Source organism: Nycticebus coucang, chromosome 16 (genome assembly GCF_027406575.1).
Source record: "Nycticebus coucang isolate mNycCou1 chromosome 16, mNycCou1.pri, whole genome shotgun sequence".
Classification (NCBI taxonomy): Eukaryota; Metazoa; Chordata; class Mammalia; order Primates; family Lorisidae; genus Nycticebus; species Nycticebus coucang.
Genome location: NC_069795.1, coordinates 58,204,514 through 58,226,248, shown reverse-complemented (window position 1 = coordinate 58,226,248; position 21,735 = coordinate 58,204,514). Strand labels below are relative to the sequence as shown.

General features: G+C 44.0%; 1 protein-coding gene and 1 non-coding gene across 2 annotated transcripts; both read left to right on the top strand.

Annotated features, from left to right (window-relative positions):
- The first annotated feature begins 2,434 nt into the window (after positions 1-2,434).
- On the top strand, positions 2,435-10,258 carry DPPA4 (developmental pluripotency associated 4). Its single transcript, XM_053564628.1, has 8 exons — positions 2,435-2,467; positions 2,549-2,743; positions 3,885-4,056; positions 4,500-4,663; positions 4,749-4,799; positions 5,721-6,051; positions 7,078-7,276; positions 10,108-10,258. The coding sequence occupies exons 1-8, from the start codon at positions 2,435-2,437 to the stop codon at positions 10,142-10,144; spliced, it is 1,182 nt and encodes a 393-aa protein (XP_053420603.1). The 3' UTR covers positions 10,145-10,258.
- A 7,626-nt stretch (positions 10,259-17,884) lies between these two features.
- Positions 17,885-18,020, top strand: LOC128568294 (small nucleolar RNA SNORA49). Its single transcript, XR_008375101.1, has one exon. It is a non-coding gene; the product is annotated as a small nucleolar RNA SNORA49 (small nucleolar RNA).
- The last annotated feature ends 3,715 nt before the right edge of the window (positions 18,021-21,735 follow it).

Genomic DNA, 21,735 nt, shown 5'->3' with positions numbered 1-21,735 from the left:
AACAATGAAAACTGCAACAAAAACAACAAAATAGCCCAGCATTGTAGTGGGTGCCTGTAGTCCCAGTTACTTGAGAGGCTGAGGCAAGAGAATCACTTAAGCCCAAGAGTTTGAGGTTGTTGTGAGCTGTGACGCCACAGCACTCTACTACGCAGGGTGACAGCTTGAGACTCTGGCTCAAAAAAAAAAAAATTCCAACAAGCCAGTCAAGAAGATATTTGGGTTTCTCCATAGCTCAAGAACTCAGTAATATTACTTTTAATTATGCTCAAATATTTTAAATTGTACTAATCCATTTTATGCATAGTATGTCAGTTAATCTATTTAATAGTTGGTATTCCCCAAGATGAAATTGAGCCAATAATTCATAAATCATAATCCAAATACACTCTATTTATTTATACACGAATTGTCCCTTCCCCCGAACTAGATGTTTCAATGCCTCACTTTGTATTTAATTCAGAAGTCTGCAATATTACCTCCAATTACACTAAGAAAAGAAAGATCATTCAATCCTGTACTTTATATATAACCCTTCGCCAGTAAATCTTTATTGCTTATCTAGAGCCTGGGGAAAGAACTGACACATCAAAGCCCTAACAAGATCTCCCAATTTGCATGGTTTCATCTTTGCTGCATTTAGGCTTGCCCAGTCCACAAATTGCTATTTATTTTATTTTTTGACCACTACTTTTTTTTTTTTTTTTTTTGCAGTTTTTGGCCAGGGTGGGTTTGAACCCACCACTTTTGGTATATGGGTATATGGGCCGGCGCCCTATGCCTTTGAGCCACAGGTGCTACCCTTGACCCCTATTTTGAGGGCCTATTTTAGTGCTTTTTTTTTTTTTTTTTTGAGACAGAGTCTCACTCTGTTTCTCTGGGTAGAGTACCATGGCATCATAGCAACCTCAAACTCTTAGGGTGAGGCAATCGTTTCCCTTCAGCCTCCAGAGTCTATAAAGTTCTCAGCAGTTCTTTGGAGTACCTGGGACTATAGGCACCCACCAAGATGTCTGCTCGTGTTTCTATTTTTAGTAGCAACAGGGCTCCTCTTGCTCAAGCTGTTCTCCAACTCCTGAGCTCAGGCGAACCACCTGCCTCTACCTCCCAGAGTGCTAGGATTAAAGGCGCGGGCCAACTGGTAAATTTCTTATGCTTTTTTTTTTTTGGAGACAGAGTCTCACTATGTCACCCTCTGTAGAGTGCGTGGTGTCACAGCTCACAGCAACCTCAACTCCTGGGCTCAAGCGATTCTCTTGCCTTAGTCTCCTGAGTAGCTGGGACTACAGGGGCCTGCCACAAAGCCCGGTTATTTTTTTGTTTTAGCAGGCCCGGGCTGGGATCGAACCCACCAGCCTGGGTGTTATTTGGCCACTGCCTCTTAGACTTCTTTTTCTTTTTTTTTTTTTAATTATTAAATCATAGCTGTGTACATTAATGCAATCACGGGGCACCATACACTGGTTTTATAAACAGTTTGACACATTTTCATCACACTGGTTAACATAGCCTTCCTGGCATTTTCTTAGTTATTGCGTTAAGACATTTATATTCTACATTCTACATTTACTAAGTTTCACATGTACCCCTGTAAGATTACACCATAGGAGTAATCCCACCAATCACCCTCCCTCTGCCCATCCTCCCCATCCCTCCTCTCCCTTAGACTTCTTAACATAAGAAATCTCTACAGATCACATCTCAGATCCCTCACAACTTGACAGGGAGGGGTGATCTTAGGAGGGATTTTTTCAAGCTGCTGTATTTTTTTTTTTTTTTTTTAGAGACAGTTTCACTTTATGGCCCTTGGTAGAGTGCAATGGCATCATACAGCTCACAGCAACCTCCAACTCCTGGGCCCAAGCGATTCTCCTGCCTCAGCCTCCCGAGTAGCTGGGACTACAGGCGCCTGTAACAACGCCCAGCTATTTTTTTTTTTTTTTTTGGTTGCAGTTCAGCCAGGGCCAGGCTTGAACCCGCCACCCTCGGTATATGGGGCCGGCGCCCTACCGACTGAGCCACAGGCGCCGCCCTAAGCTGCTGTATTTTTAAGGTGAGAATCTTGATTAGAAGGCCCACTTACTGCGCTAGAGTTTTATTTCCGTTAAGTAGCTTGCTTAAAAAATGAAATGTATTTGGGGTGGAGCCTGTGGCTCAAAGGAGTATGGCGCCGGCCCCATATGCCAGAGGCGGTGGGTTCAAACCCAGCCCTGGCCAAAAACTGCAAAAAAAAATGTATTTAGTACAAGAAAGTGGTTTAGCTTTCTTCAAGCGCCAGTCTGGTCTCTGCATTCTGTTGTTTTCCCAAGTTCCATTATCAAATCTCCTCACTTATCTAGTTCAGAAGTTTCTAGTAACCTTTGTTTTGTCTGTAGACTTATCCTGAAGGCGTTTTCCACTTCCCAGTGTTTCCTGAACCATCCCTTGGACGATCATGTTCAAAGTAGCCAGAAAAGGTCCCGGAATGGTAGTAGCAATTCAAGCACACAACTGTCCCCTCGCACATTAAAAAAGGACACAATTTTCGCATTTATAAATTGTGGGGGAGGGAACAGAAGAGGAGAAAGAGGTGAGGAGAAGAAGAGGGGAAGATAAAAAGGCGCGAGGAGAAGCAGGCCGCCTGCGCGGGAAGTGGGCGGAGACCTCGGCGCCGCGATCCGGCTCAGGGGCCATCTTGGGCGAGTCTTGTGGCTGCTGCGTCGCCCGCGTCTTCTCAACAATGGAGAACGCACAAGGCCAGGAGGTGAGTGCGAAGTTGGTGAGTCAGGGTGCCTCTTTCTGCCTTCGTGAGTTTCCTTGCGTTTCTTTGCCCTTGAGCCTACTTGACCTTTCTTTTGAGGAGAAAGAAACTGTGCTTTAGAATTTTCTCTACTTTTCCTTTTTTTTTTTTGGTTGCAGCCGTCATTGTTTGGTGGGCCGGGCTGGATTCGAACCTGCCAGCTGAGGTGTATGTGGCTGGCGCCTTAGCAGCTTGAACCACAGACGCCGAACCTTCCCCCACCCCCTTTTTTTTCTAAGTACAGTACAGTCCTAGACACCAGAAACAGTTGCAGCCCGGTGTATTTGAATATTGGGGTGAGAAGACAAATGTGAAATAGGTTTCCTGTTTTGATTTTGAAGATGTCACAGCATTCTACCAAGGGTATCATAGTGAGACTATCTCAAAAAAAAGAAAAAGAAAGAAAAAGCTGGGCGTTGTGGCAAGCGCCAGTAGTCCCAGCTACTTGGGAGGCTGAAGCAAGATAATCACTTAAGTCCCAGAGTTTGAGGTTGCTGTGAGCTGTGATGCTACGGCATTCTACTGAGGGCGACATAAACTCTCAAAAAATAAATGAGAAAAGCCTGGTAGATTCTAAACGATATTTGTTTTTATCTTCATGGTAAGAGCAATAAACCACTGGCAGGATGTAAAGTTTTGGGATTGGGGGGAGGGTGGGTTTGTTTGAGACAGGGTCTTGGTTTATCACCTGGGCTAGAAGGCTTAGAATGCAATTCACTGAAACCTCAGACTCCAGAGCTCAATCATTCCTCTCTGCCTCAGCCTCCCAAGTAGCTGGGACTATAGACGTGTGCCCCCATACCCAGCTAATTGTCCTATTTTTTTTTTTTTTGTATAGATGGGGCGGGGGGGGGGGGGCGTCTCCCTGTTCAGGCTAATCTGGAACTCCTAAAGCCATCCTTCCTGCATCCACCTCCCAGGGTGCTAGGAATGCAGGTGTGGTGAGCCAATTCACCTGGCCAGGAAGTAACATTTTAATATAATTTATTTGGAAATGGTCAGGAATGATAGAACAGGAAAAAAATCTTAAAGTTTCCTTAAGGCAGGTAGTGTATGTGGTGGTCCTGATACCAGAGAAATGACTGACCAGCTCCTCTTTCCCCAGTGGAACTCCACAGAGGCCAGAGAAAAATGTGGGAATTACAGTGTTAACCACACATCCGCAGAAACTTCTTTGTTAGAGGATCAGCATGCTGCAAGTCAACACAATGCACCTGCTGTACCAGGAACCTCAGCAAAAGGGACCAAACGAAAAAAATCCATCAGTGGTAACAAAGGTAAGAAGTCTGCAAATAGTATACGTTCGTGAAAGCCTAACTTGAAATTCTCCTCCCTGGGCGGCACCTGTAGCTCAAAGGAGTAGGGCCCTGGCCCCATATGCCGGAGGTGGCAGGTTCAAACACAGTCCCAGCCAAAAACTGCAAAAAAAAATAAATAAAAATTCTCCTCCCTGAAGACTTTTTTTTTTTTTTTTAGACAGAATCTCAGTATGTTGCCCTTGTTAGAGTGCCGTGGCGTCACTACATGGTATAAGGACTAAAGCTGATTGTACTTCTGAAATTATTAAAAGCTACACAGGGTTGTCACTAATTTTTTTTTTTGCAGTTTTTGGCCGAGGCTGGGCTTGAACCCACCACCTCTGGCATATGGGGCCAGTGCCCTACTCCTTTGAGCCACAGACACTCAGAGTTGTCACTAATTTTATTTCATTATTCTTCAGAGTTCTGCCCCAAAAAGAAAGCAGAATGTAGTGACATGCCAAAACCTCAGAAGAAGGTGCTGCCTATTCCTCCAATACCCGATGAACTGCCACCAATTAATCTGCTTCACCGGGACACTGTACGGGCCTGGTGCCAGCAATTACACCTGAGCACCAAAGGCCAGGTGAGGGCCCGGGCCGGGGACTCTGCCACTGGGAGGAAGTGTAGGAACTTCACTTTCCTATTAACTCATTTTTATCTTCTTTTAGAAACTGGAAGTATATAAACGATTATGCACACATGCCTTTCCGAATCAAAAGGTGAGTTCACTTTTTTTTTTTTTTTAAAGAAAAATTGACAGGCTCGGTGCCTATAGCTCAGCAGCTAGGGCACCAGCCACATGCACCAGAGCTCCCAAACAACAATGACAACTACAACCAAAAAATAGCTGGGTGTTGTGGCAGGGGCCTGTAGTCCTAGCTACTTGGGAGGCTGAGGCAAGAGAATCACTTAAACCCGAAAGGTTGAGGTTGCTGTGACTAACGCCAGGGCACTCTACCTAGGGCAATGTAGTAAGACTCTCTAAAAAAAAAAAGAAGAAAGAAAAGAAAAATTGGCAGAGTGAAGGTTCAGTGTTAAGGCTAGTTACCAATTTTGGGAACAAAAGGTTGAGTTAGGGAGCTATCTTACGTCTCAGCCTCTCCAATGCCCCACCCCTAGTTCTGAGAAAGAACAGTAACCCCTCCCTACTTTTCACCAACTCTGCAAAGAATAATAAGAATAAGGCTGCTTTGTTTTAAAGATTTTTTCATTGTCAAAAATTGCATGTAAAATTGATCATGTATAGCATATGGTTATGAGACGTGTGTACCTTGTAGGATGGCTAAATTGAGCTCATTAAACATGTATTACCTCACATACTTGTTTTTTCATGGTGAGAACACTTAAAATCCACTTTTAGGAGTTTTTAAGAATATAATACATCGCACCATGTTGCACAATAGATCTCTTGAATCTATTAGTCTTATCTAACTATGCATCTTTTTTTTTTTTTTTGGTTTTTGGCCAGGGCTAGGTTTGAACCTGCCACCTCCGGCATATGGGACCGGTGCCCTATTCCTTGAGCCACAGGCGCCGCCCTAACTATGCATCTTTTGACCAATACTACCCAACCCCTGCAGACCACGCTTATGGTAGCACTTTATTTATTATTAACTTCATTACTTTAACTCTATTTGTAGGATATTCCTAGCACAGCAAAAGAGGCCAAGATCCAGAAAACACTTAAAAAAAAGTTAAAGGTGGAAAAGAAAGAAATGTCCCCAGAAGATGCTGAGCAAAGGATGTGTTCTCAGGGTACTGATCCTCCTGCAGTAGTTCTCACTCCTGGATTAGGTTCTCCCCCTGAAGAAGGGGGTTTGCCTGTCTTGGAGTCTGCTTCTCTTCTTGAGGGAGTTAATACAGTTGTTGTGACAACTTCTGCCCCAGAGACTGTGTTGGCCTCCTGGGCCAGAATTGCAGCAAGGGCCGGGTCATCCACAGAGGCAGTGGAATCTCCGAAGAAGGACTGTGGTAAGCCCCAAATTAAGAACAACTTGTTTGATGTAATAAGAAAATAGACTGGGGTGGCGCCTGTGGCTCAGTCGGTAGGGCGCCGGCCCCATATACCAAGGGTGACGGGTTCAAACCCAGCCCCGGCCAAACTGCAACCGAAAAATGGCCGGGTGTTGTGGCGGGCACCTGTAGTCCCAGCTACTCGGGAGGCTGAGGGAAGAGAATCGCTTAGGCCTGGGAGTTGGAGGTTGCTGTGAGCTGTGTGAGGCCACGGCACTCTACCGAGGGCCATAGAGTGAGACTCTGTCTCTACAAAAAAGAAAATAGACTGAATTGATAGTAACAACTGATAAATGTTAGGGTATATTAAAATCAGCTCGAAGGCTGGTGATTTCTGGGCCTCATCCACAGAGTTTCTGATACAAGCCTGGGGCAGGGCAGGAAAGTTTGCTTTTCTGACATTTTCCCGGGCAATACTAAGGATGTTGGTCTGGGGACCGTATTTTGAGAACAATTGCTGTAAATTATTGATGACATCAAGAAGGTAACAGTCTTTCCCCTTTAAGAAATTAAAAGTAGAGCAGTGCCTATGGCTCAAAGGAGTAGTGTGCCGGCCCCATATACCGGAGGTGGCGGGTTCAAACCCGGCCCCAGCCAAAAACTGCAAAAAGAAAAAAAAAAAGGAAATTTAAAGTAAAGGCAAGGTATGAAATCAACTGGCTGGATTTGAACCCCAGATCTTACTAAGACCCTTGAACTTCCTGCACTCCTTCCAGGACAACTCAGTGTTAGTCTTTCTACCATCTGCCCACTCAAAGCTGAATCACTTCCAACTAGATTTTTTTCTTTTTAACTTTGAACAAGAATTGTCTTGCACACTTTTCTAAAGGGGAACGGGATATAATAAAGGTTTAGTTAGGATTCTAGGCCTCATCTTGTAACTAGTACTTAAGAAAGAGAGAATAATCAACGGTGATAGGCTGTGATGCAGTCTCAGTCATGAGCAGGTGGTCCAGGTGTGTTCATACTTCATTACTTCCACAGATGTCAGATGGTGCGTAGTCCATGGGAAGAGTCTACCTGCAGACACAGATGGTTGGGTTCACCTGCAGTTTCATGCAGGACAAGCCTGGGTTCCCGAAAAGAAGGCAGGGAAAGTAAGCGCACTCTTCCTGCTTCCTGCCTGCAATTTTCCACCCCCACATCTTGAAGATAACATGTTGTGCCCCAAATGCGTCCACAGGTAATTATCTGGTGCTTTTCTACAAACTAAAAATGGGCACTTGATTTATAGTTGGGGAAAGTGTAGATACACATTAATCCTTTTTTTTTTTTTAGACAGTTTCACTATGTTACCATCGGTAGAGTGCTGTGGCATCACAGTTCACAGCAACTTTAAACTCCTGCGCTTAAGAGATTCTCTTGCCTCAGTGTCCCAAGTAGCTGGGACTATAGGTGCCTTCCACAACACCCGGCTATTTTTTGGTTGTAGTTGTCACTGTTTGGCAGGCCTGGGCTGGATTTGAACCTGCCAGGTCTGGTGTATGTGGCTGGCGCCTCAGCTGCTTAAGCTACTGGTGCCAAGCCTTAAGGTATTCTTGTCTCAGCCTCCCAGGTAGTTGGGACTGGGACCCACCACAACAACTGGCTATTTTTTATTTTTATTTATTTATTTTTTTTTTTTTCAGACAAATCCTCAAGCTCTCGCCCTATATAGAGAGCTGTGGCATCACAGCTCACAGCAACCTCCAACTCCTGGGCTCAAGCGATTCTCTTGCTTCAGTTTCCCAAGTAGCTGGGACTATAGGCTCCCGCCACAATACCCAGCTTTTTTTTTTTTTTTTGGTTATAGTTGTCATTCTTGTTTGGCAGGCCTGGGCTGGATTTTTGAACCTGCCAGCTCTGGTGTACGTGGCTGGCGCCGTTTGAGCTACTGGCGCCAAGCCAGAGTGAGACACTATGGGAAAAAAAATTATTAGGAAAATCCTAGGAGACTTCAACCCTTTTCATGCATTTAAAGTGATGGTGGGCCGGGCCTGGTGGCTCAACACCTGTAATCCCAGCACTATGGGAGGCTGAGGCGGGAGGATTGCTTGAGCTCAGGAGTTCGAGATTTGTCTGAGTGAGAGTGAGACCACGACTTGAGAAAAAAATTGAAAAACCCAGTCGGGTGCAGCAGCCTGAGAGGCTGAGGCAGCAGGATGCTCGCAGCCTGAATCTGAGGTTGCAGTGAGCTTAGAGGCCACTGCTCTGGGCAGAGGGTAGTACTCTGGCTCAACAAAAACAACAAAAAGGTAACAATTGTTCGGCAGGCCAGGTGCAGTGACTCACACCTATAATCATAGCATTCTGAGAGGCCAAGGGAGGTGGATTGCTTGAGCTCATGAGTTCAAAGACCTGCCTGAGCAAAAATGGAGATCCCATCTCTACTAAAAATAGAAAAATTGAGGCAAGAGGATCCCTTGAGCCCAAGATTTGGAGGTTGCTGTGAGCTATGGTTCCACTGTATGCTACCGGAGGTGACAGCTTAAGACTGTCTCAAAAAAAAAAACATAAAAAATGTTTGGCACCTCCTGTAGGTGCTGGGGATTTGTCCTTTAGGTAATTATTTGGTGGTTATTTTTTATTTATTTATTATTATTTTTTGAGACAGTCTCAAGCTGTTGCCCTGGGTAGAGTGCTATGGGGTCATAGCTCACAGCAACCTCCAACTCGGGCTCAAGCAATCCTCTTGCCTCAGTTTTTCTGTTTTTAGTAGAGACGGAGTCTGGCTTTTGCTCAGGCTGGTCTCGAACTCATGACCTCAGGCAGTCCATCCGCCTCGGCCTTCCAGAATGCTAGGATTACAGGCGTGAGCCACCGGGCTGCGCTATTTTTGTGGTTCTTTAAAGAACAGTGGTATTTTAGGAGCACATTGACAGAGGCAGAAGAGAAACAGTTTAAAAAGCTGAAATATGAAGTCAGCAGGACATTTAGCATAGGGATATTGCCTTAAGTAGTATCTAAGCTGGTGGCACCTGTGGTGGCACCTGTGGCTCAGTGAGTAGGGTGCCGGCCCCAGCGAAACTGCAACAAAAACATAACTGGGCATTGTGGCTGGCGCCTGTAGTCCCAGCTACTCAGGAGGCTGAGGCAAGAGAATCCACTAAGCTCAAGAGCTAGCGGTTGCTGTGAGCTGTGATGCTACATTACTCTACAGAGGGTGACAAAATGAGACTCTGTCTCAAAAAAAAAAAAAAAAAAATGTAGTGTCAAAGCCAAAGATGGTATGAATAATATTCTCGTTTAGTTAGTAAGAGATTCAAAGTAGTAAAGGATACAGGTAATTTAATGTTGGTGGAAAAAGAGGAGAGAAGTGGAGTCTATAATTAGATGTGTTTTCTGAAAATGCAATTCAAAAAATAGAGCAGTGAAATGCTTAAAAGGAGTTTTAATTGGTTTGTGTCACAGAGAATGAGCCTAACTATGCTTCTGGGCTTAGGTTGGGGAAGGCATCTATGGTGAGGTAGAATGTTAACAAGAATCCCTTTGGAAAGGAGGGACATGGTATAGCTCAGACTTGACTCCCAGAGGTCCATCTCACCACTCTACTTCAGTTGTGTAGAAATCATCTTGGGTTTCATCCCAATTTCTCTGTTGGCCCACCTTTGGTTTTGAGATCATAGAACACTAGAGGTCTAGGAGATCTGAAGTGCTTTGTATCCAAATCTTGACTTCCCCTCCCCTAGCCCATTGAGGGAGAGGCAGCCCCTTGGCCCTGGCACTGTGACAATCTCTGGCTGAAGTGTGAATGTGTGCTTGTCTTCCTCCTTTGGGCTGCCCTGCTTCCTGCTACACAGTTCTCTTGATCTCACGTCCTACACAGGTCAGGAACATACTACAGACACACGGTAACTTGGCTGATGTTCATTCCTTAATGACATAGTCATAGGCTTCCTATCCCTGATTCTAGTTTTATGGGCAAGTCTGTTAGAATTCCAGCAGTGGGTCTCATGGCTGTTTTCAAGGATGGAACTTGATATTGCTTCCTGATTCCTGTCTTTTTAAAAACAAAACATTTTATTTGCTTTATAGGAACAAGGCCTTAATAAAAAGTCTCCGGTGGGAATGAAGTCCTGAAAAGGGGGTATATACATCTCTGATTGGAATTGATGGCAGAAATGCTCAGCAGTCGATTACATGGTGCTACTGACAGCTGAACGCTGGTCCTCTTCACATGTGTTCACAGGCTTTGCAGACTGGTGGGTTGCAGATGTACCATCAGACCCCTGGTGGGACCTGCTGCTCCATGGGTCTGAATATAGAAAGTTAAAAAGGAAAAACACAAATTTGTAAGAAAAAAATTATTCATATTCAAAATTTTCTTAATACCCTGAGACTACTGTGGTTTGACACAGGGATAAAAACATTAGGCACTTTGACAGGGAATTTTCTCCCCTCCTATGAAGATAGAAAAAACACTAGAAGAAATGGTAGAGTTGGAAAATTTATAACTCCTTTTATAGAGTTGATAGATGTGGGGAAAGATAGGTTTATGTTCTTACAGTGTTGTTCCCTCCAGCTTGTTAGTGATCAGACTTTTTCATCATAATAAATAAACGTTTTATACCTTATTGTATATGTGTTATTTAATTTTGTTTCCATTTTTTAGCATGTTATGTATTTTCGTTGCATTGATCTTTTTTTTTTTTTTTTTGCAGTTTTTGGCCAGGGCTGGGTTTGAACCTGCCACCTCTGGCATATGGGGCCAGTGCCCTACCCCTTTGAGCCACGAGCACTGCCCAACAAAATGTTTTATTTTAAAACATTGGGAAAAAACGTTAAAAGACAAATGTTCATTATTATGTAACCAGGAATGTTAAGTATATGAAAACTAAATCTTCTAAAATGTGGTAGGCACTTCCCGAGAGCTAAATATTGTAAAAAACTGCCTTTTCTAATCAGCAGTACTCGATATGATAAAATATATATATAATAAAAACCCTACTTAATCAAAGTCATCATTGGGTTCAACTTACACAAGTTTTTTGTTTGTTTGTTTTTTTGCATACAGCCTTTTTATTTTATTTATTTATTTATTTTTTTTTGCAGTTTCTGGCCAGGGCTGGGCTTGAACCCGCCACCTCCGGCATATGAGGCCAGCGCCCTACCCCTTTGAGCCACAGGCGCAGCCCAACTTACACAAGTTTTGTCCAAGATGGTTTTTTTTTGTTTGTTTGTTTTTTTTTTTTGTAAAGACAGAGTCTCAATGTACCGCCCTCGGGTAAAGTGCCGTGGCGTCACACGGCTCACAGCAACCTCTTAACTCTTGGGCTTACGCGATTCTCTTGCCTCAGCCTCCCGAGCAGCTGGGACTACAGGCGCCCGCCACAACGCCCAGCTATTTTTTTTTTGGTTGCAGTTTGGCCGGGGCTGGGTTTGAACCCACCACCCTCGGCATATGGGGCCGGCGCCCTACTCACTGAGCCACAGGCGCTGCCCTTGTTTGTTTTTTTTTTTGTAGAGACAGAGTCTCACTTTATGGCCCTCGGTAGAGGGCCGTGGCCTCACACAGCTCACAGCAACCTCCAACTCCTGGGCTTAAGCGCTTCTCTTGCCTCAGCTTCCCGAGTAGCTGGGACTACAGGCGCCCACCACAATGCCTGGCTATTTTTTGGTTGCAGTTTGGCCGGGGCCGGGTTTGAACCTGCCACCCTTGGTATATGGGGCCGGCGCCCTACCCACTGAGCCACAGGCACTGCCCTGTCCAAGATGTTCTTGATGCATGAAGCTTCCAGTTGAATTTCAGAAATACTAACAAAGGTATCTTCTTTTTTTTGCCTGTGGATATTGGAGTATTGTATTATTGGCTTATATCTACTACAGATAACTGGTTCTAGGCCTTCAGGCATTGAAGGCATGAAATAACTTTCCCATTCATTAGACATTCTTTTTTCTCTACCACACCATCATCCAAATGGCATAGACGTCCTTGAACCCTGGGGGTGGGTGTGCTGGTGGGCTGCTCCCTTGGGAGTAGCTAAAATGCTGGTGGAACCTCACGGGACTTGAAGTAGGAGCCAGGGTAGCTACCGTGTGCAGAGACCCAAACTGGCACTGCATGCACCTACCCCCTCCCTCTGGAAACTGCTTCTGTGTCTCAAAAGTGTCTGCTCCCTTAGGGCCTAGACCTGGGCTCATACCGGTTCCGAGGGGAGGGCAGCCATGGTCTGCCTCTGTCTGGGGTATCCTGGAAGCTGCCTCCTACACCCAGGCTGGGGCAAGGAGTCGGGGGCAAAAATTCTGTCATTGCATATCAGGAGCTGGTCATGTTTTGCGTTCTCCCACTCTGGTCGTGTTTCTATTTCCTTTCTTTTTTGGGTTGTTTTTTTTTTTTTTTTTGGTGGGTGAGGTTGTGTTTGTTTTGTTTTTTGTAGAGACAGTTTCACTTTATGGCCCCGGTAGAGTGCTGTGGTGTCACACAGCTCACAGCAACCTCCAACTCCTGGGCTTAAGCGATTCTCTTGACTCGGCCTCCCAAGTAGCTGGGACTACAGGCACCAGCCACAACGCCTAGCTGCTTTTTTTTTTTTTTTTTCTTTTTTGAGACAGAGCCTCAAGCTGTGGTCCTGGGTAGAGTGCCGTGGCATCGCAGCTCGGAGCAACCTCCAACTCCTGGGCTCAAGCGAGTCTCCTGCCTCTGCCTCTCAAATAGCTGGGACTAGAAGCGCCTGCCACAATGCCCGGCTATTTTTTGGTTGCAGCCATCATTGTAGTTTGGCAGGCCCGGGCTGGATTCGAACCCGCCAGCTCAGGTGTATGTGGCTGGCGCCTTAGCTGCTTGAGCCACAAGCGCCGAGCCACAGCTGTATTTTTATTGTAGTTTGGCTGGGGCCGGGTTTGAACCCACCACCCTCAGCATATGGGGCCCGCGCCCTACCCACTGAGCCACAGGCGCTGCCCTGTTTGTTTTTTTAGAGACGGGTCTCTGCTGAATTTGGTCATAAACTTCTGAGTTCAAGCAATCCACATGCCTAAGTCTCCCAGAGTGCTTGGATTATATAGGTGTGTGCCACCACGCCCAGCTTCTCTCTTTTGTTAATTTGGGAATTTTTGCTTTCTGATCCTGCTTAAAGATGGTTCTTTGTTTCTAGAACATTTTTTGTTTCTTGCAGTTTGGGGCTGAGGCTGGGTTTGAACCTGCCACCTCCCTCATATGGGGCCAGCGCTCTACTCCTTTGAACCACAGGCACCGCCCTCTAACACATTTAAATAAACTTAAATTTCCCTCTATACAAAATAAATGACTTGGTTCATTTCTCTGGCCGGAAAAGACTTTGACATACCTATCACAGAGTGTTAGCATCCGTGGCTTCCAGTGCTTTGATGAAGCTTGAGACTTGTAACATGTTAGGCATCTGTGGTTCAGACTGGTTTAGTGTTCCTTCATCTCTAGGGATTGCTGCTCTCAATTAAGGTTTGCTGTGGCTGTACCAGGAAAGAAGAAATATGCAGGGCCCCAGCCGAACTGCAACCAAAATATAGCTGGGCGTTGTGGCTTGCACCTGTAGTCCCAGCTACTCGGGAGGCTGAGGCAAGAGAATCGCTTAAGCCCAGGAGTTGGAGGTTGCTGTGAGCTGTGTGACACCACGGCACTCTACCGAGGGCAATAAAGTGAGACTGTCTCTACAAAAAAAAAAAAAAAATCTGCATATTTTGTAGAGACAGTCTCACCACTAATGTCATGTTCTGAGCCACAGATGCTGCCCCTGTCAGTGTGAATATACTAAAAACCCTTTGAATTATACTATTTCAAAGGGTAAATTTTATTATATGTGAATAATATTTAAATAAACCTGTTATATATATTAAAAAGTACATTGAGAGGGCGGCGCCTGTGGCTCAGTCTGTAAGGCGCCGGCCCCATATACCGCGGGTGGCAGGTTCAAACCCGGCCCCGGCCAAACTGCAACCAAAAATAGCCGGGTTTGGTGGGTGCCTGTAGTCCCAGCTACTCGGGAGGCTGAGGCAAGAGAATCGCTTAAGCCCAGGAGTTGGAGGTTGCTGTGAGCTGTGTGAGGCCACGGCACTCTACCGAGGGCCATAAAGTGAGACTCTGTCTCTACAAAAAAAAAAAAAAAAAGTACATTGAGAAAAACTATCTGCTGGACCCAGGAACTCGGAAGCCCAGCTTTGAGAGTGTTAATCAAATTAAAACTTTTCTGTCTCCTTTACCTCTCTCAGTCCCTAGGGGTCTGAGTCAGCTGAGTAATGGAAGGGTAGAGACATTAAAGGGGAAATGAAAATGAGTCATCTGTGTACCTCTTTCTGGCTTTTAGCTTTCTGCCCGAAACAAACTCTAGCTAGAGAGGAGAAAACCCTCAATTTTAAATCAAGTCTCAAATTAGCATTATGAAATGGAGCTAGAAGTTTTAATTTTCGAACTGGATTTACCTACAAGTGGCCAGAAATACTTTAGTGCAAACAAAATTTTATTCAGGGAAAGTGAAAAGAGTAACTCCAAGGAATAAATCTAATGAGGAAATTGAAGATGATTAATTAATTGAAGATAAATTAAGATTATATCCTGTAGATTGCTCCAGTTCAATAAACCAGTTGCAAGTGAAAGACATAACTGGTTGGGTGGCGCCTGTGGCTCAAGGTATGGGACCGTAGGGCGCCGGTCCCATACGCCGGAGGTGGCAGGTTCAAACCCAGCCCTGGCCAAAAACCACAAAAAAAAAAAAAGAAAGACATAACTGGCAATTCAGGTGTCAAGTAGCTCAAAATACTAGACTTTTATGAGACTTAGGCAAAAACTTTCCTTTGCTTCTCTTGGCCACAGTCCTACTTCCTTCAATAGTGCAAGGTAGTTTCTCTAATTCTGTCACTGTAAAACATAAACATGGTGTGATAATTATGATGATTGAGCTATATTTTAACAGAGTGATAAGATTTTAAAGGATGCACCTCTGGATTACCATAAAGATAATGACATTTATGATTTCCTCCATCAACCCCAAAGGAAAGAGGCAGTAAAAAAGAAGAAAGAAGTATAAGAATGAGGAGGACGGCTCGCCTGTGGCTCAAACAGCTAAGGCGCCAGCCACATACATCTGAGCTGGCAGGTTCGAATCCAGCCGGGGCCCACCAAACAACAATGATGGTTGCAACCAAAAAAAAAAAAAAATAGCTGGGCATTGTGGCAGGCGCCTGTAGTCCCAGCTACTTGGGAGGCAGAGGCAGGAGAATCACTTAAGCCCAGGAGTTGCAGGTTGCTGTGAGCTGTGATGCCATGGCACTCTACCCAGAGCGACAGCTTGAGGCTCTGTCTCAAAAAAAAAAATGTTTCTCTTGATAAACATTCCAACCGTTAAGACAGTTTATTTATTCCTCCTTCCTGCCCCTGGCAAGACACATGTACTCTCCAATTCTCCCTAATGCCCACAGGCCTCCCCCCAAATTTTTCTAATGTTTTAATTAACCACACTTTATCCCCCATTCCATCTCTCTGTTATGCTCCCTTAATGGAATACTTCTAAGAAGTAGACAATAGAACCTATGAACTCCATGTGTCTAGATGAATTCTCTTGGCATGCTATGATCTTGCTGTTTTCAGGATGGGTGCTAAGAGAAGAGATTTGACTTAATTTCCCACATGGATAGTAAAGTAACATCCATGCAGATAGATGTGTGCCTGCAGGTGCAGTGGTGTGAACTGGGTGTGAGATGCAATAGAAATAGTGGTGCAAGAAGTCTAGATCTAGACCTCCAAATGTCCTAACACGGAGGAAGACCCCAAGAGTAGGTGCTGAAGTAACTGAGCTGAAGTCAGAAGGTCTGCCAAAACATTGCTGGCAGAAGTAAATGGACTGCATGAAGAAAACGTGTGAACTCCCTGACAGGAATCAAAAGGGATGTGACCACATGTCTGAGAATAGCCCTACAAGGAGCACAGATGAGGAAGATGAGGAGCATAGGGAAATTGTTAAGGTCCCATTTCATTGGTGGCACCTGTGGCTCAAGGAGTAGGGCACAGGTCCCATATGCTGGAGGTGGTGGGTTCAAACCCAGCCCCGGCCAAAAATCACAAAAAAAAAGGTCCCATTTTATTGAATTGGACTAAATTTATTTAGAATTGCTGGAAGCAGGCCAGGCATGGTGGCTCACACCTATAACCCTAGCACTCTGGGAGGCCACAGATGGTGGATTGCCAGGAACTCAGGAGTTCCAGACCAGCCTGAGCAAAAGTAAGACCTCATCTCTACTAAAGCTAAAAAACTAGCAGGGCTTTGTGGTGGCGGACACCTATAGCACCAGCTACTCAAGAGGCTGGGGCCAAGAGTTTGAGGTTGCTGTGAGCTGTGATGCTACCCAGGGTGATGAAGTGAGACTGTCTCCAAAATAAATAAAAACGCCACAAGCAGATTTCTACATTTTTGGCATGATAGTGCTTATAGACATAATAATTGAAATTGGTTATTTCTGCCTTAACCAAGTACTTAAACTTGGCACCACCAAGAATAGTACAAACTGAATCGTGTTGTTTTTTTTTTTTCTTTTTGTAGAGACAGAGTCTCACTGTACCGCCCTCAGGTAGAGTGCTGTGGCATCACACGGCTCACAGCAACCTCTAATTCTTGGGCTTACGCGATTCTCTTGCCTCAGCCTCCCGAGCAGCTGGGACCACAGGCGCCCGCCACAGCGCCCGGCTATTTTTTTGTTGTTGCAGTTTGGCCAGGGCTGGGTTTGAACCCGCCACCCTCGGCATATGGGGCCGGCGCCCTACTCACTGAGCCACAGGCGCCGTCCCTGAATCGTGTTTTATGTTATAATACAATGGGAAGTACCTGATGTTATAGATAATATACTAGTCAAAAAGATTCCCCTCCCCACAAAAGACAGAGCCTCAAGCTATTGCCCTGGGGAGAGTGCTGTGGCATCACAGCTCACAGCAACCACCAACTCCTGGGCTCAAGCGATTCTCCTGCCTCTGCCTCCCAAGTAGCTGGGACCACAGGCACCACAAGGCCCAGCTATTTTTTGGTTGCAGCTGTCATTGTTGTTTGGCGGGCCCAGGCTGGATTTGAACCCACCAGCTCAGGTGTATGTGGCTGCCTCCTTAGCCCCTTGAGCCACAGGCACCAAGCCAGTCAAAAAGATTTAATGTTTGTGGTGGCTCATGCCTGTAATACTAGCACTCAGGGAGGATTGCTTGAGCTCAAGACAAGCTCTTTGACACCACAACTAAGCAGGAGTGAGACTCCATCTCTCTACTAAAAAAAATAGAAAAATTAGCCGGGCATTGTTACTGGTCAGGAGGCTGAGGCAGGAAGACTCCTTGAACCCAGGGGTTTGAGGTTGCTGTGAGCTAGGCTAATGTCATGGCACTCTATCCTGAGACAAAGGAGTGAGACTCTGTCTAAAAAAATTTAATATGCATCTAATCAAAACCACACAATCAGTCCTGATTATACCTGTTGTCTAGGCCTAGTTATTAAGTAAACCTACCTTGCTTTGCGTAGCAGTTGCTTGGGCATCTCCATATGTAGAGTCCCAGACCTATGCATGTAAAATGTATATATTTACCATATATAAGTCACATACCATTTTTTTTTTTTTTTTGGCAATTTTTGGCCGGGGCCGGGTTTGAATCCACCACCTCTAGTATATAGGGTTATTTGAACCCGCCCTACTCCTTTAAGCCACAGGTGCTGCCCTCACATGCCATTTTTTTTTTTTTTGTAGTTTTTGGCCGGGGCTGGGTTTGAACCTGTCACCTCCGGCATATGGGTCTGGCACCTTACTCCTTTGAGCCACAGGCGCCACCCCACATTTTTTTCAAGTGTCGTGGCTTGAATGATAAATTATAGCTCTTCTATTTAAAGAAGTATTTGTCATTGTGCCTGTCGAGTGCCCTGGCATTGTCTGAGGATAGACAAGCAAGCACACGTCCCTCCCCAGTAAGACTCTGCTATCTTTTGGGGCCTACAAGGTGAGCTGACAGTATATTCAAGATGGAATCCTCTTTTTTGTGACCGATGGCTCGTGTTAATGAGGCAGTACATAGAGACACTGGTGAGCAGTGAGTGAGAGATGATGCAGATGTACAGAAGACCCAGAAGAGAAATCTCAAACTTGGTGTTACTTTATAGCACACACCTCATGTCACACGGAACACAAATCAAACAGTTTTGTTATGGAATAATGTCTTATCCACAAGTATTAGAATGTGTCAGAGGTTTCCTAACACGTCTGTTCTGTGCCATCTCAGAAAAAAAAAAAAAAGAAGTATTTGTCATTAATTGTCTTCAAATCAAAATTGAGTACATAGGATACATGCTTCTCCATTCCTGTGATGCTTCACTAAGAATGATGTGTTCCGAGGAGGGGGAGACAAGATGGCGGACTGAAGCCAGCTTTCAACAAAGGCTCCCGTCCAGAAGGAGAGTTAAGGGACAGGAATTTAGTAAGTATCCTGGTGGACTTGAGCCTCACCAAGAGAGAAGGCTGAAGAACGCACATCAACACCGCTGAGGCAAGTTGTGATCACAAGGACGCAAACAAAAGCTGAGACTTCAAGCCAGAGTAGAAGTTGCAATAGGATCGAACAGAAACCAGCTGAAAACAAGACAGAACCACTTTGCTCCACCACACCAGACAGGGCCCCAGTTTCTCAGGCCACAACACTGTACGGGCCCTCGATAAAACCCCAGGGGAAAAACCAAAGGGAGTAAACCATGGGGCGGAATCAGCGGAAAAACTCTGGTAACATGAATAACCAGAATAGATCAACCCCCCCAAGAAAAGATACGGCAGATGTGATTGAAGATCCCATTCATAAACAACTGGCTGAGATGTCAGAAGTCGAATTCAGAATTTGGTTTGCAGACAAGATTAATAAAATGGAATTAGGAATTCGAGGAGAAATTCAAAAATTGTCTCAAGAATTTAACGAATTTAAAGACAAAACCACCAAAGACTTAGACACACTGAAACAAAAACTTACAGCCCTCAAAGATATGAAAAATACAGTAGAATCCCTCAGTAACAGAATGGAGCAAGCAGAAGAAAGGATTTCTGACATTGAAGATAAAGTCTTCGAATGCTCCCAATCTCTCAAAGAGGAAGAGAAATGGAGAGCAAAAACGGATCACTCACTCAGAGAGCTCTCAGATAATTCGAAAAAAAACAACATAAGGGTTATAGGAATTTCGGAGACTGATGAAGTAGCTGCCAAGGACACAGAGGCCCTTCTACATGAAATTATGAAAGAAAATTTTCCAGACATGCCTAGAGAATCTGAAATTCAGATAGCAGACAGCTTCAGAACCCCAGCACGATTCAACCCCAATAATCCATCTCCCAGACATATCATAATTAGCTTCACTAAAGTTAACATGAAAGAGAAGATTCTCAAAGCAGCTCGGCGAAAGAAAACTATAACGTACAAAGGTAAGAATATTAGAATAACTGCAGATCTCTCTGCTGAAACTTTTCAAGCAAGAAGAGGCTGGTCATCAACTTTTAATCTCCTAAAGCAAAAAAACTTTCAACCCAGGATCTTGTATCCAGCTAAACTGAGTTTCATCTATGATGGAGAAATTAAATACTTCAATGACATTCATATGTTGAAAAAATTTGCCATAAGTAAACCAGCTCTTCAGGATGTTCTCAGACCTATCCTCCACAATGACCAACCCAATCCTATACCACAAAAGTAAACTCACTCAGAATCTTCGGATCAAACTCCAACTTCCACACTGGCGAAAGGATTAAAAATGTCCACTGGACCTTTGAAAAACTCGATACCCAAAATTCCACCAGACTTATCAATACTCTCCATCAATGTGAATGGCTTAAACTGTCCTCTAAAGAGGCATAGGTTAGCTGACTGGATACAAAAACTCAAGCCAGATATTTGTTGCATACAAGAGTCACATCTCAACTTAAAAGACAAATACAGACTCAGGGTGAAAGGATGGTCATCCATATTTCAGGCAAATGGTAATCAGAAAAAAGCAGGTGTTGCAATTTTATTTGCAGATACAGTAGGCTTTAAACCATCAAAAGTAAGGAAGGACAAGAATGGTCACTTCATATTTGTTAAGGGTAATACTCAATATGACGAGATCTCAATTATTAATATCTATGCACCCAACCAGAATGCACCTCAATTTATAAGAGAAACTCTAACAGACATGAGTAACTTGATTTCCTCCAGCTCCATAATCATTGGAGATTTCAACACTCCCTTGGCAGTGTTGGATCGATCCTCCAGAAAGAAGCTGAGCAAAGAAATCTTAGATTTAAACCTAACCATCCAATATTTAGATTTAGCAGACATCTACAGAACATTTCATCCCAACAAAACTGAATACACATTCTTCTCATCATCCCACGGAACTTACTCCAAAATTGATCACATTTTAGGTCACAAGTCTAACCTCAGTAAATTTAAAGGAATAGAAATTATTCCATGCATCTTCTCGGACCATCATGGAATAAAACTTGAATTGAGTAACAACAGGAATCTGCATACCCATACAAAAACATGGAAGTTAAATAACCTTATGCTGAATGATAGCTGGGTCAGAGATGAGATTAAGAAAGAAATCACCAATTTTTTGGAACAAAATGACAATGAAGACACAAACTATCAGAACCTCTGGGACACTGCAAAGGCAGTTCTAAGAGGGAAATTTATAGCACTGCAAGCCTTCCTCAAGAGAACGGAAAGAGAGGAAGTTAACAACTTAATGGGACATCTCACGCAACTGGAAAAGGAAGAACATTCCAACCCCAAACCCAGTAGAAGAAAAGAAATAACCAAAATTAGAGCAGAATTAAATGAAATTGAAAACAAAAGAATAATACAACAGATCAATAAATCAAAAAGCTGGTTTTTTGAAAAGGTCAATAAAATAGATAAACCTCTGGCCAAACTAATCAGGAAAAAAAGAGTAAAATCTCTAATATCATCAATCAGAAACAACAAAGACGAAATAACCACAGACTCATCAGAAATCCAAAAAATCCTTAATGAATATTACAAGAAACTTTATTCTCAGAAATATGAAAATCTGAAGGAAATAGACCAATACTTGGAAGCACGCCACCTTCCAAGACTTAACCAGAATCAAGTGGAAATGTTGAACAGACCCATATCAAGTTCAGAAATAGCATCAACTATACAAAACCTCCCTAAAAAGAAAAGCCCGGGACCAGATGGTTTCACGTCAGAATTCTACCAAACCTTTAAAGAGGAATTAGTACCTATATTACTCAACCTGTTCCAAAATGTAGAAAAAGAAGGAAGACTACCCAACACGTTCTATGAAGCAAACATCACCCTGATCCCCAAACCAGGAAAAGACCCAACAAGAAAAGAAAATTATAGACCAATATCACTAATGAATATAGATGCAAAAATATTCAACAAGATCCTAACAAACAGAATCCAACAACACATCAAACAAATTATACATCATGACCAAGTTGGTTTTATCCCAGGGTCTCAAGGCTGGTTCAATATACGTAAATCTATAAATGTAATTCAGCACATAAACAAATTAAAAAACAAAGACCATATGATTCTCTCAATTGATGCAGAAAAAGCTTTTGATAATATCCAGCATCCCTTCATGATCAGAACACTCAAGAAAATTGGTCTAGAAGGGACTTTTCTTAAACTGATAGAGGCTATCTACAGCAAACCCACAG